Source organism: Hipposideros armiger, unplaced genomic scaffold (genome assembly GCF_001890085.2).
Source record: "Hipposideros armiger isolate ML-2016 unplaced genomic scaffold, ASM189008v1 scaffold_24, whole genome shotgun sequence".
NCBI classification, from domain to species: domain Eukaryota; kingdom Metazoa; phylum Chordata; class Mammalia; order Chiroptera; family Hipposideridae; genus Hipposideros; species Hipposideros armiger.
The window spans coordinates 6,693,408-6,708,081 of record NW_017731374.1 but is presented as its reverse complement, the minus strand read 5'-3'; the positions used below and the strand labels follow the sequence as shown (position 1 = coordinate 6,708,081).

At 47.2% G+C, this 14,674-nt stretch overlaps 1 protein-coding gene across 1 annotated transcript in view; it reads left to right on the top strand.

Annotated features, from left to right (window-relative positions):
- Nucleotides 1-13,011, top strand: part of AMBP (alpha-1-microglobulin/bikunin precursor) — a 13,702-nt gene extending 691 nt beyond the window's left edge. Inside the window, exons 2-10 of the mRNA XM_019635777.1 lie at nucleotides 1,004-1,146; nucleotides 2,641-2,717; nucleotides 3,642-3,758; nucleotides 4,241-4,342; nucleotides 5,086-5,132; nucleotides 10,270-10,351; nucleotides 11,448-11,615; nucleotides 11,941-12,114; nucleotides 12,842-13,011. Coding sequence (XP_019491322.1) covers nucleotides 1,004-1,146; nucleotides 2,641-2,717; nucleotides 3,642-3,758; nucleotides 4,241-4,342; nucleotides 5,086-5,132; nucleotides 10,270-10,351; nucleotides 11,448-11,615; nucleotides 11,941-12,114; nucleotides 12,842-12,873 — 942 coding nt within the window. The 3' untranslated portion in view covers nucleotides 12,874-13,011. The remainder of the gene's footprint in view (nucleotides 1-1,003; nucleotides 1,147-2,640; nucleotides 2,718-3,641; nucleotides 3,759-4,240; nucleotides 4,343-5,085; nucleotides 5,133-10,269; nucleotides 10,352-11,447; nucleotides 11,616-11,940; nucleotides 12,115-12,841) is intronic.
- Nucleotides 13,012-14,674: the final 1,663 nt, after the last annotated feature.

Here is a 14,674-nt window from a genome sequence, read left to right as displayed (position 1 = left end):
ACACCCCCTGCCACACACACACACACACACACACACACACACACACACACAGTGCCTAGCTTTTCATGACTCTTCCTGCCCCCACCCCAACCCCAGCCGTCACCCTTTCACTACTCACCTCTCCCCACAACATCTATGTTGTCTCATCCTGGGTCCTCTACCTTCACAGGCGTGGGGTGGCATGTGGTATTACGGGGAGAAGAGGAGGACAGAAATTAGGACTGGTGGGGATGAGGGGCCTTGGCAGGGCCCTTGTGTGTGTGGCACCCTAGGACTGCATTCCAGCCCCAGCTCTGGCCCAAATCACTGGGTGACCTTGAACAGGACCTTGTCCACCTAAGGCTCAGCCTCTACTTTGGTATGAAGGGCTCGCAGACCCTCCTAGGTGTGGTGTTCTATGGATTTTGTTTACTTTCAGGGACAAGGGAGGATCATGGGTGGAGAAGTGGTGAGGAGCAGGGCCCCAGGGGTGGTCTGGGATGGTGGAGGGTTGGAGGTTCATTGGCCCTCTGCAGGGATGTGAGGGCTCTGTCAACTCTCTGATGTGCAGTCAGGAGAAAGGTGGCAGGCTTATCCTGCATCAGCTCAAGGAAAGCAGATACTTTCTAACGCGGAGCCATGGGCTGCTTGTGAGGTGGTGAGCACCCTGTCCCCAGGGGAGTAAAGACAGGACTCCTGGTCTTATCGTAGTGGTTGATGGTGACCTTAGGGCACGGGGATTTGGACCCTGTCCCAGTGAGCAGCACAGATCTTGAATCTCAGCAGAGGAAGGCCTTTTGCCGGTGGGTGGGACCCCATCTGCACATCTTCCTAAGCTTGCTCACGCCCCAGTTCCACCATTAGGGTTCCATCCTCCCTTGAAGCTGTGTGGCCTCCAATTAGCTATAAGACATTATCACCCCAAACAATTAGTCATTGAGCGGAGGGAGGGGGCAGATGTCCACCACGTCTGCTTCGAGATCTGAGGCAAATCCAGATCCTCATTGTTATGGCTGCTTCTTAGTTCTACGGGAAATGGTTCCACGTGGCCATAGGCTCTACCTGCCCTTGGCTGATGAGGTTCAAGGACAGGCTGGCCATCAGCACGCTGACGCTGAGAGAGGGCGCGACGGAGAGGCAGCTCAGCACGGCCAGCACTCTTTGGCGGTGAGCTTGGGCATGGAGTGGGAGGGGCAAGGGGGACCCCACCCTGGCCTCGTCCTCACCCCGTCCTGGAAAGTTACAGACCTCTCCCTCCAGGCAGGCCCTCCCCTCGGAGCTCCAGATCTCTCTGCTCTGCTGCCATCAGTGAATCCCTTTCTAACCGTCCCATCTGCACCTCGAGGACAATGCCCCCAACACTGTGCCTGTTTTCCAACCTGCTCTTGCTCCTTGGCTGTCCCTTCGCTCAGTAAGGGCCCTTCTACCTGCCAGGGACCCGGCCCGGAAACCCGGGCAGAGGCAGGTGGCCTGGACTCCTCGCTCTGCTGTCATGAGCCATGCAATCCATCATCAAGCCCCATCCATTCTCTTCCTAAGTCCTTCCAATCTGTTCACTTCTCCCCTCTCCCCCGCCACCGCCTTGGTCCAAGCCACCTTCCTTTCCTTACTGGTTGTGTGCAACAGCTTCTCTACATTTCTCCCCACCTCGAATTTGAACCTTCCATCCAATCCATTCTTCACTCAGCAACTAGAAACACCTTTTCGAAAACTCAAATCTGCTTAAACCTTTCCATCGCTCCCTATTGCCCTTGGAAATAAAACTCAATCTTTTTGACGTGGCCTCCCAGGCCCCTCCCAGAACTCACCGTTCCCTGCCCCGCTGTTTCCCATGTACTCAGTGACCCACTCAAGGGGACCTTCTTCCAGTTTCTGGAACTCCCTCTCCTCTTGTACCCCTCGGCCTTTGCATTGTATGTTCCTTCTACTGGGAAAACCTCTCCCCACTTTCCTGGGCTAATTCCTATGGATCTTGAGGACTGAGGTTCTATGTCACTTCCTCCAGGAGGCCCTCCCAGGCCCCCCAAGTTCAGGTGACATGCCTTCCCTTGTGCTCGCCGAGCGCCTTGTGCTTGCCCCCCACGTGGCACACTGACTGCATCTGCCTCTGCCCTGCCCACCCACCCCACTCAATTGTGAGCTCCATGAGGGGACAGGGTCCATTCCCCTGTATTCCCAGAACATAGCACAGTGCTTGACACAGACATACTGCTCCATGTTCAGAAGATAAAGAATATTCACCATAACAATAACAGCTAAGGTGTGCATAGCGCTTACGCTGAGCTCTGCCGAGTCCTCATTTGATCCTTACAGCCACCATGTGAGTTAGAAACGATCGTTATCCCCACTTCACAGATGAAGAAACTGGGGCAAGAGAGACACAGAGTAATAAGTGAATGAGTGCATTAATGAAGGAGTGCACTCTGATTCCCCAGTGCGTCAGTATAATGTGCGGATTTGGTTAAGGAAGCTGATTTTTAGTGTTTGATATGCAAAGGATGGCATGGAATAGTCTCTTTTTTCTCTGTCCTGCTGTTCCTTCTTGTGTGAAATGGGTGTTTCCAAGGACAGGTGTGAAGGGAAGGACCCGGCAGGAGAGTGGAGTGTCAGGACCATGGTCTCTACCAGAATTCACCTTTCTTTGGGTTTGTTCATTTCCAGAAAAGGCTTCTGTGAGGAGACCTCCGGGACTTATGAGAAAGCAGACACTGATGGAAAGTTCCTCTATCAGAAACCTAGTAAGTTGAGTCTAAGGAGACATCCACAGTTTTCTCCTTTGCTAAAATATACCTTGATATCGTCTTAAGCTCTCTTTCCTTCTGACTCAGCTCACTCTGCCCCTATAAACTTTCCTCCCATATTTCTGAAATGTCATCTAGCTTTGCTCCAAAGTTCCTCTTTTATCGCCTCCTCTCTCTCTCCCTCTCTCCCTCTCTCTCTCTCTCTCTCTCTCTCTCTCTTCCTCTCTCTCTCACATCCAGAATCAGAGTGATGGTATGAAAGCCGAGGAGAACATCAAGAGTCATCAGTCTTCCTGATGGGCATCTGCAATCAGCTGATAAAAATGTGCTGAGCATCTACCACGTACGGTGTGCGTGGTGCTACATGACAGAGGGACTTAGACATGAATTTATTCATTTGTCCAGCACATGTTTATTGACTATGCTCTATGTGTCAAACAATTGTGTTAGGGGGTGAATATATGAATGTTTGGGTAGATGGATGGTTAGATAAACAAATGAGAGAATAAACAGATGATTGGTACATGAATACATGTATAGATGGCAGGTAAGTGAGTGAATCAGACACCTAATAAATACACCACCTAGTAGGTGGTTTAATGGATAGAGGAAAGAAGCAAGAAAGGAGGGAAAGAAGGAAGGAAGAAAGGAGGGAGGGAGGGAGGAAAATGGATGAATTTATGGATTGATATGTGGGGAGGATGGATGGATGGAATGATAGTGGGTGAATTAATGATGAATATAAAGAGGAAATGGATGGACAGAGGGAGGCTGAAGATGGATGGATAGATAAACAAGTATACAGAGAGATGGGTGGACAGGATGGCTGAAAGGATGATGTGTGGGCAAACAGGTGAGCGATCTCAGGCTAGGGGAGCCTCTGACCAGTGAGCCCTTTTTCTTCCTGCGTCTCCCACACAGAATGGAACACCACCATCGAATCCTATGTGGTGCACACCAACTATGATGAGTATGCTATTATTCTGTCCAAGAAATTAAGCCACCGCCACGGACTCACCATTACTGCCAAGCTCTATGGTAAAGGCCTGGAACTACCTAAGTTCATTGGAGTTGGGGGTGGCAGGTGACCAGCGACTTAGGGATAATGAAGTGGGGCGGAGCAGGGAGTTTTGCTTTTTCCTTCTGACAAAACTTCACTTAAGGGAAAGGTGAGAACATTTATTCTTCTTGGAGGAGGTAGAGCTCAGTCTCCCATTTGAGGCAGAAACCTCTTCTTTTGATCTCTAAAATTCCAGGCCCAGAGAATTCCCGTCTCCAGGCCCTTCAAGGAACCAGTGGAAAGAGCCCTGTGTGGGGAGTTGGGATACGTGGGTTGTGGCCGGGGAGGGACATCTCTTCCTCTTCTGGGGCTGTTCTTTCCATAAGTGTATAGAAGACATCAAACTGGGCCAACAGTTTGCAAACTACCCCTAAACAAAAATCACTGGGCAAAATCATCTCAGGCCTTGCCAGCCCAGGCACCTGTGGTTCTAGGCATCTTCTCTGCTTCCCACTGGCAGGGCGGAGGCCGCAGCTTCGGGAAAGCCTGCTGGAGGAGTTCAGGCAGGTTGCTCTGGGTGTGGGCATCCCCGAGAACTCTATCTTCACAATGGCTGACAAAGGTAAATGGCACCCCCACCCCACCTCATATTTTTGTTCCCTCTTCATCCTTTATGGTCCCAGAGAACATCTTCCCAGCCCCTGGGTCTTTCTCGTAACCCTCTGAGATGTGCAGGGCAACTGTCCTCTTTCCTTCTTTCCAGAGAAGGCAGCTGGGGCTCCTGGATTTGCTCCAAGTCACACAGCGTGTACCTGGCAGAGCCCAGACTAGAACCAATTCAGTGTTCACTCACTTCCACGTGTCTAAGTGAGGTTATATCCAGAATCCATAAGTACCTCATAGGAGGCAATAGCGTGTTGGGGTTAAGAGCGTGAGCTCCAGACTTACAACACCTAGGTTCAAACTGACCGTGTGTCTTCTGGCTGGTCAACCTTCCAGAGCCTCATTTTCTTCATCTGTAAAATGGGGATAATAATGCCTCCCTTGTAAGTTGCTGTGAGGAGTCAATGAGATAAAGCCATTAAATACAATAGCGCTGTGACTGGTGTCTAGTTAGTGTCCAATGAATGTTAGCCATTGCTGTTCTTGTGATGGTGCTGATGAAACGCTGGTGGTGGGGCAGAGCTGACACAAATGGTGATGATGGTGCAGCCATCAGTCTGTCTCTTCACCAATGAATGACCTTCTGCAAGCCATGTGGGTGGAGTCATTCATGAAGTGGGCTGATGAACAAGACAGTTCCCAATGAGATGCCCTCCAAGGGAGGCGCTCTTAGTCACCTCTGTCTCCTGTCCTCTGATCTAGGAGAGTGTGTCCCTGGGGAGCAGGAATCAGAGCCCACTTCACCCCCGGTGAGTACCTCTTTCCCCCACTCCATCCCCTCCCTGCCCACTTGATTTTTGCTGCCCTTGCTTAGGTCCTGCTGTGGTGGTAGGTGGGGTCATTGAGAAGGAAAGACAGTGAGGGGCATGGGTTTTGAAGTGAGACCCCCCTGGACTCAATCTCAGCTCGGTCATTTAGGCTAGTTGCTGCTCCATCTGGAAATGGGGTGATTATACTTACCTTCCAGGTACTAGAATTCAGCCACATGCTAGAAAAAGACTTAGCATAGTACCTAAAAGCAGTAAACTACTTAATGAAATAACAGTAGTCAATACTCAATAATGAAAATAAAAGTTAATTGGTCTTTCTAAGAAACAGCAAACCTGAGAGCAAGCGCCTTCTTAAACCACCTCTTCTCCTATGCTGCCTTTAGATTTTTTGGACTTCCTTACTCTTCTGTTTTATTTTCCTGTTTTTCGATTGAGCTTTATTCATTCTTTTTTTTTCTTTGATTACTTGAAAATTATATACCTTAATTTACTCTACTGATGTGTGTGTATGTATAATTATATATAATATTTACTTAGAAATATATTTTTGAAAATTGAACAATACAAGAAAAAAATGTCCTTGTTCCTACATAGAATTAACACTGTTAACATATTATTTGTTTGCCTCTACATTTTTAAGAAAAATTACCATCGACTTTATAAAACTATGTTCATTATAAATAATTAAAACAATGCAGAAAAGTATAAAAATAAGTTTTTAAAAATTCCACCACCTAAAAACTACCAGCATTCACATCATTCCAGGAATCTTGACATGCATACATGTGGATGGAAGGACAGGTGGAAGGGAGGTTGGATAGACAGAATCACAGATTTAGATATACTGGTATTACATGACATATTATAGATATATTACAGATACTATTTGTTAATTTTTAAAAGCTTTAATTGTAATTTTATTTGAATTTTTAAAAAAATGAAGTGGACTTCTTGAACGTCAAGTAGTATTTCTTTACCTCCAGAGATTATTTCCTAAAGAACGCTCTAATTAAATTTAAGGCTATAAAAAAAGAAAGAAAAAAATCATTTAAGAGGCTGGCATCACTGGATATGCTTTTAGATAATATATTGTCTCTATTATTTGAAAGACAAATGTTAGCACTCTCAAACTCTGTTCCATCTCTTGTCCCCTTTTTCCTTTACATTGTCCACATTGCTACCATCCCCATTCTGCTCTGCAGTTCATCCCAGACATTTCATGGTAGTCTGGGAATAATAGTTCTGTATTTTAACGGCTTCTACACTTATCCTTAGTGAATATATAGCCACAGTGTCTCCATTCCTGAGTTATTTTTTTTCTATTAATCTTAATTAGTGCCATTTCTTTAGCCAGGGGTGTTTTCGAGGAGGGTTCGCGAATGTTTTAACCCCTGAATTCTTCCCTGTTTGAGAATGTCTGCCCGCGTCTTTCATACTTGAATGACGTTTTGCGTGGATGTCATATTCTTGGGTCATGTTTTCTTTCCCTCGGAAAAGGCTTCGTATGCATTGCTCCATTGTTCCCAGGCTCTGATTATCGCTGTGGGGAGCTGGAGGCCAGCCTGATGCTTTTTCTCCTTGTAAGCACTTTGTTTCTTCTGCCCGGATGCCTCAACAAAGTTTATCCTTGAAGTCGACATCTTGATAAGGACATGCCTTAGTGTTGAGAATTCCATATCAAAATTTCCTGGAACACAGCATGCTATTTCCACCCACAGATTAGATTTCTTCTGTATTTCAGGGAACTAACTCTCTTGCACGGTATGGAATCCATCCTCCATTCCCTCTGTGGGGTTTCAGCACCTCAGGAACACTTGTTCATCCTGCAGCCATCTTTGTCTTCCCCATGTATTAACGTCTCCCAAATTACTTCCATCTGTATTCACTGGGATTATCACCGGTCTTTCTTTATGACAGTCACTCCATTTAGCAGCATCCATTCCGTTCCTTACGATTTCTAATTTAATCACCAGCTCTGAAATTATGTCGTTTTGGTTCTCAATTTGCTTCTCTGAGGCTGGGTTCTCTCTTTTCATCTTATTCTGTTGTTTACCATGTCAACTTTGAGTCTTGTTTTAATAAATGCATGTTCTTATTAAGTCATTGTATAGCTTGAGGTCATTGAGGAATTTCCTTCTGCTCCTGGAGTTATGTTTTCTTCTAAGTTGGTGTCACAGATGGGGTGCCCCAGGTCAGCACTTGTGGAAGGGAAAGGATGAAGAGAGGACTAGGCAGCGGGAGAAGTAGAGCTGCGATGTGGTCACAATGCCTCAGCAAAACCTCTAGGGAGCTCTGGAGCCAGCAGGACTGTTCTGAGTTGTCCCAATGGTGCTGAGGGGTGGGGCCTTGATACCCCCATGGTGATCAGTCTGGGAAGGGCACATGGCCTTGAGCTAGAGGGCTTCCTTTAGCTGAGCAGGGGCTGATACCTGAGGACTGTCAACAGCAGCACTTCTGGCCTCTGGGAATGTAAGTCCATTTCTGAGGGGAAGTCTAGGCAGTTCACAACCGTCGGACTTTCTCTAGTTCAGGCTATTTATTCATTTATTTCTGAAGTGGGTCTGGGTAGTTTCTGTACCATTTCCTTCTATCTTGCTCCTGCTTCGTCAGTTTTAGCCAGACTTTCTGTCTGAACTTCTGTGGTGGGGTGGGGAGTTTCATTTACTCCTTGGCCCTTTCCTCACTAAATTTGAGCCTAGTCCCCTCCCACCGAAATTTAGTGTGCGGTCTGAGTATTTTGTGTTCCATCCACTTTCTGAAGTCCAAGGTTATTTGGAATACTCGCATTTCGCTCTCTCTTTTGAAGGACTGCAAAGCATCCTCTGTGGGCTTCCTTCCACCTGGTTGGGGCTGGCAGTGATGTACAGCTGTCTCATGACAACACCCCCTGAGCATTAAATCGTGTAGCTCCAGACCCTTCTCTTAGAGTCAGCCTCTATTTTCCTTTTTCTTCCCCCTAGTCATTCTTACTGCTCCTCTGTCAGAAGAGGGAAAAGATAGGGTTCCCCTCAATTTTCTTCTCACAGGATTTGGGAATCTCAGGATTAGGGAGGGTTATCAGGAATTTGATGATTTTCCAGGACTGGGAGTTGGAGAGCAGGGTTAGGAGCTGAACCTTGCTGACCATCCTGTTTAGCTCCAGAATATCTGATTTCTTTCCTTCATTGACAGTCTCAGTTTTTGCTTTAAATTATGCCCCTCTCCTTGTTTGAGTGACGTTGATGAACATGTGGGGGCTGGTATTTCTGAATTCATTGTTTGCTAATTGTTAGGTATTGGAGAGGGCAATTTTGAGGGACATTTCAATCTTCCATCTTAATCCAGATCTCAATGGAATCTATTTATCAATATGAGGAATGAAGCAATAGCTAATGACACCACTTGCAAAAGAGAGAAAAGTAGCACATTATCTTTTTTACACGCTTCCCACATCTCTATTTTTGTGGCTATACTCTGAGGTTGATGTTTATCTTTTCCATCTTTCATTTTGAAAGTTATTTTTAACATTTACATTAAATTGTATGACCACTTTAACAATAATGTGACCTCAACTCTATATTTTATTGGCTTTATAGTTTACCATCATTCCTTTGCTATCACATCATCCTTTTTTAATTTTTTTATTTTTTGTATTTATATTTTTTGCTCAATTGGTGGGAATATTTCTATAAATAATTTTTCTGGCAAGATACATTGGTGAAAAACTGGGTCCTTGCATGTCTGAGACTATCTTTCTGTGTTTATAACACATGGTCGACAGCTTGGATGAGTGAAGAATCCCTAGGTTACAACCTTTTCCCTCTTACAACCTCAGATATTGCTCTGCAGCTTCTGTCATTAAATATCACAAATTTACTCTGAGGGCCACTGGGCTCTTCATCCTTTGTCTCTAGAAAATGCCTAGGTGGGGCTCTTCATTAATTTTGCCTTAATTCCCTTGAGCTCTTATAATTGGACAACTCAAGTCTTTCTACAACTGGGAAAAGTTTTCTTCTATTATATTTATGTTGATTGCCTCTTCTAGAACTCCTATTAAGTGAATGTCTTTCTTATAATTTCTAAACTGCAGTTTATTATCTCTACTGTGTGGTTAAATTCAACAAAATCTTTTCCATCTCCAATAACTTTCTACTTATCTCATATTATTCATTCCCATAACTGTTGACTTCTGTTACATTGAGGCAATGTCATCTTGAATTTCACTGATGGTTTAAGTTTTCTCCTGTTTCTTACTGTCATCCTGTGTTTAGTGGGGACATTTCTCCAGCTCAGTCTGATTCTTTTGAGCATCTGCATTATTTAATATGTCCCATGATTTTTCTCTTTTCCTTCATTTTCACCAAGGAAGGTCTACACGTGACTACCTCGAGATGGGTTCTGGCAGACAGTGGAATCCCTAATCACAGCTTTCAGTTGCACCTTAAAATGAAGAGGGAAAAGCTAAAAGTTACTATAGTTTTTTACTTTTGCAGATTCCAGGTCTCACCTGTGTACAGGAAGACTGCCTAGCAGCTGTCATTTGCCTGTTCATCCCTTCTTAAATTGCCCTGGGATCCTGCCACAGGGGACTCTATACTCAGAGACACTTTTGACAGTTCCGGCAGTCTTCCCTGTTCTGCAGTCCCCACCCCCACCACAGCTAAGAGTGTTAGGGTCAGTCTCAGGTCCTTCTCCTTACTTTATAGAAGGCTTTTCCTCTGCAAGCAGCTTCCTTAATAGGCATCCCTTCCTGCAAACCAGTCACACCCATACTTTGTTGTGTACAAATGCCTTTAAGTTTCTAGCATTGGAATGCTGCCCTACCCTGGTTTCCAACTCTGGGGTAGGTTTCTTCTCATTATTTTATTCTTTTGGCATTTCAACTGGAAGTTGGACATGTAGGTATTGTTATACCTCGAGGTGCTGATTTTCCCGTCTGTACCAGAAATCTGTCTTGTGATGCCCATTCTGAAATTCAGGTTGATGCGTTTGGAGAAACAGTCCATTAGTCAGTATAGTAGCTGTGCTTCTGTTTACTCCTTGATTCCTGAAGTAGATGGTTTATTTCTGTATTCCAGGGGTACAAGTGAGCAATAGTGGCAAGGTCCCTGCAACAGCTTCTCTTTCTTCCCCCTAGAGAGCCCGGCGGGCTGTGCTGCCCCAGGAAGAGGAAGGATCGGGGGCTGGGCAACTAGTAACTGATTTAAAGAAGAAAGAAGGTAATGATCACTCACCTTTTCACCCCCTTCTGCATTACTCAGAGAGGAAGGACTCGTGGCTGGTTCCCCCTGCTGCCCTCACAACCATGAAGTCTCTCTTATTTTTCTGCTAGAATCAAGGACTGGGTCTAGAAAAGGCAAATCAAGTACTCTGCCCTGTGGCAGGAATTGTGAGGGGACAGGAGATAAGGCATGGTCCCTAAGCTCAGGAACCCAGCTCCACGATGAGAAGCCAGTCCTTGCCCTGTCTGCATCACTGTGTGGCCTCCTAGCCTTGGTTTCCTCATCTGTGCAATGGGATAACAGCCTGCTGAGCTGACCATCAGGGCTCTTATGGGAACAGGTGGGGGAAAGGACATGAGGATGCTTTGGGCAGTTGACAGTGTTTACGAACAACTCACTCGCCAACTCACTCAGCAAACATTGAACCCTGCTCCACCCCAGACCCTGTGCTGGGCACGTGAGTCACGGAAACAAACCACCTATGACTTTTTGGAAGTGCTGGTCTAGTAGGAGAGGCAGTCAAGGAAGAAAGTAATGGACCCAAAAGGGAGGGTCAGCTAATAAGCTGGGGGAACTCAGAGGATGGAAGGGTGAGCGGATCAAGGAAGACTTCACAGATAAAGGGGAACTCCTGCTGTGCCCAGGTATCCAGGTAGGGTTTTGTGGAGGAATGCATTTCATGGGCAGGAACATGAGAGCAAAGGCATGGGGCTGGGGCCTCAGTGAAGAGGTCAGGCTGGCCAGCATGGGTGCTGATGAATGTATCAACTACTATTATTACAGTTTTGGGGCAGACAAGATCAACATAGGAGATGATGGGTCTGTGAGTCGCTGTAACTCCTGGGGTTATGGAGTGGAATGAGCATTGCTTATGGAGTCCAACAGACATGGTTTTGAATCTCAACTCTATGTGACCCTGGGCAAGGCACTTAACCTCTCAGAGAGTCAATTTCCTCATCTATAGAATGAGTTGATAATCCTTCCTCTTAGGACAGAGATGAAAACTAAGTGAGATGATGCATGGTAAGTGTCCAGCCTGGTGACACATACACAACAAGCACTCAGTAAGTGCTGCTGTTATGCCCCTCCCCAGATTCTTGCCAGCTAGGCTACGCAGAAGGTCCTTGCTTGGGGATGGTCAAGAGGTATTTCTATAACGGCTCATCCATGGCCTGTGAGACTTTCCAGTACGGTGGCTGCCTGGGCAATGGCAACAACTTCGTCTCGGAGAAGGAGTGTCTACAGACCTGCCGAACTGTGGGTAAGTGCGGCCCCTCTGCCTCTGTGCACACACCTCACAACGCTGCCCTCCCAGCAAACCACTTGCCAGCTGAACAGGTAGCTAAGAGAGGATGTTCCTGTGGTGGAACATTTCCAGGGCAAGTTTCCTGACATCACAGGAGTTGCACATTTGCATATGGGTGACCCTAGGAAAGTTGTTTTTTTTTTCATGAGCCCGAGTTTTCCAGTCTAGAGAGAGGGACTAGGTGGTCTAGATGAGCAGGGTCCCCTAGTTCAGGCCCTTTGCCTCAGGTCAGCCAATCATAAGGATTACTAATGCTGTGTGCCTCCCTTCCACTCCACAGCGGCCTGCAATCTCCCCATAGTCCATGGCCCCTGCCAAGGTTCCATCCAGCTCTGGGCATTTGATGCTCTCCAGGGGAAGTGCATCCTTTTCACCTATGGGGGCTGCCAAGGCAACGGCAACAAGTTCTACTCGGAGAAGGAGTGCAAGGAGTACTGTGGTGTCCCTGGTGATGGTAGGAGGCCCTGCGGGGTGCCAGGCTGGGCCAAGGGGCTGTTGGGATCCAGGTAGGAGAGTTTTGGTAGGAGGCGGGCGTCTGGAGAGCTGAGTTCTGGACTCTGTGCCAGGTGACCAGCCCATCCATGCTCTGGACCTCAGCTTCCCATCTGTAAAATGGGGCCAGGCCCTATTACCCAAGCTGGGAGGGGGCATCTGGGGCAGGGCTGATCAGGCACAGGCAGAGGGTGTGTAGGGCAGGCTGAGGAGTCAGCAGAGCTGGTCTAGAATTCTGGCGCTGCCACATCCGGGCTGGCCATGCTGGGCAAGTGCCAATTTGAGCCTGTTTTCTCTTTCATAAACTGGGACAAAGTACTTACTTCCCAGACTTCCCAGTGCCTAGCACAGCTAGGATTCAGCTAACGGCAGCTGTTACTGATAACGATGGTGGTGTTACAATGAGACCAGTAATAGCATTCCAGAGAACAGCAGCCATTTAAGATTTCTGTACCTTATCTCCCCACTGGAAAATGGTACCTAAAGTAAATCAGAAGCAAAAAATCAGATCATTCTGTGGAATGCACTTTTGGAGATTCAGCAAGCAGAAGTTTCTGGCCTCAGGTTCAGGCCTCAATCCAGCCCACGCTGCCTTTCCCCCTCCATGAGGCAGCCCCTCCTGGTGGTCCCCTCCCAGGGACCCTCGGTAGAGCCCCACACCTGTTCCCTGAGCTTCTCTCTGTCCACAGGGGATGAGGAACTGCTGCGCTTCTCCAACTGACCAGTCCAAGGCAAGAAGTCCACAGACCAGAGGGTGGCAGGGAGGCTGCGGGCCAGTGTCTATCCCAGGGCTCCACATGGGGCAGGCTGGGCCAAGAGACCTGGGTTCAAATAAAAACCACACTGTAGGCTCCTGAAAGTCCATGTCCTGACTGTTCATTGTTATCATTAGTGTAACGGGGGACGGGAGGGGCAGGAGACAAAGCTGGGGTGGAGACACGAGTAACTCAGCTTTTCCCTAGAAGTGAAAAAGTGCATGTGCTGGAAATGTAATAGAACTGTCTCCTACACATGAAATAGGGTATGCAAATTATTAAATATAAATCACAGTTCAATAAAAGCCTTGGGCTATTTCTCCACCAGGCCCTCTAGTTCCCATCTCCTGGGATCCTCACTTTGTGCTGGGTGAATGTCCACTGACCTTTACATTATGTCCATGACAACCAGCAGGGCCCTTGACCAGACCCAGCAGCCCTTGGTCTGGCCTGGCTTCTACTCCATTGAGAATAGGCAGGCCATCCAGCGTGGCTCAGGCACCAACATGGCCTGGGAACACGACTCCGGGAGCCTCCACTTTAGACACACTGGATATACAAACATCCGTTTTATAAGTATCTCTTGCTAGCTCCACCCACCGAGTCCTGCTGGATGTAGCTGCTGCTGAGAGCATAAAGACCCAGCTTTGTGTGCTGACCCGGCAGCAGAAACCCAGGCAGGGCCAACGCTTCTTCTCCGTGGGGTGACCAGCATGCTAAGGGGTGGGGGCTAATTCAGTCAAAGGTTGTCCCCATGCCATTAGCCCATTTGCTTACGAGACCCATCAAGAAGGAAGAAGGGAGAAAGCTCTATATCTTTCATTGAAGGGATAAACCCAGAGGCAAGGATTTGGGTGTAGGAAACTTTAGAGCCCCCTTAGCCTGATCACATGAAGTACTCCCTCCCCGGTCTCCCCTAAAGTCCAGAGCTTGGGGTTTCCAGGTTCCAACAGAGAGGACTGCCCTGAGGGACAGTGTTTGTAGTCATGGCCAAGAGTCTCTGGGCAGAAGTGGGTGGAGTCAGGGCAGTGGGTTCAGGGAGAAGTGACCGACAGGCTCTCCAGCCTGGAACTAATAAATGTCGTCACATCTTGTGTCCATACCTTGCTTCCCTCCATGCATGCATCACACATCAGGGACGGCCTCCTATGGCAGTTTGAAGGTGCCACTCTGAAGAGGGATATTTTGAAGAACAAATGCTTAAACCAGAGGGTGCAAGCCACAGGTGCACAGGCCAGCTGGTGGACGGGGTGTGTGGCTTAGAAGGTATATTTTACAGTTCTGAATTCACCATTTAAAAACTGAGCTTCCGTATAAAAATCTGGGTTTCTCAATTCTCTAGAAAAATACATTCGGGCAACCCTGGGCCTGCATCCTTCACACTGAGAGGCGGGAGCTGAGTTGAGCCAGCCCCTGTAGACAGGCCCTGCTAGGCATTTGTTTCCACTTACTAAAGCCTTCATGACAAAAAATTCCATTGGATTCTCCTGACTTTATCCCTCAGGGGTGGAGTGGGGTTCAAGTACATACGATAACTAAGTCCACGATGCTTATCTCTGAGGCCCAGAGACATTCTCAGCGAAGCGGCTGCCCTAAAGACTCACTTGATTCTTTTTTTTTTTATTGTGAAATAAGCATTTTTTAAAATTAGTTTCAGCTGTGCAACACAGTGCAAGTTATACTTTTTACCCCTCAAAGTGACAACTCCCCTCCTCCAATCCACCGCCCCACTCCCCCCACCATATCATACATATCTATTAGAAATCC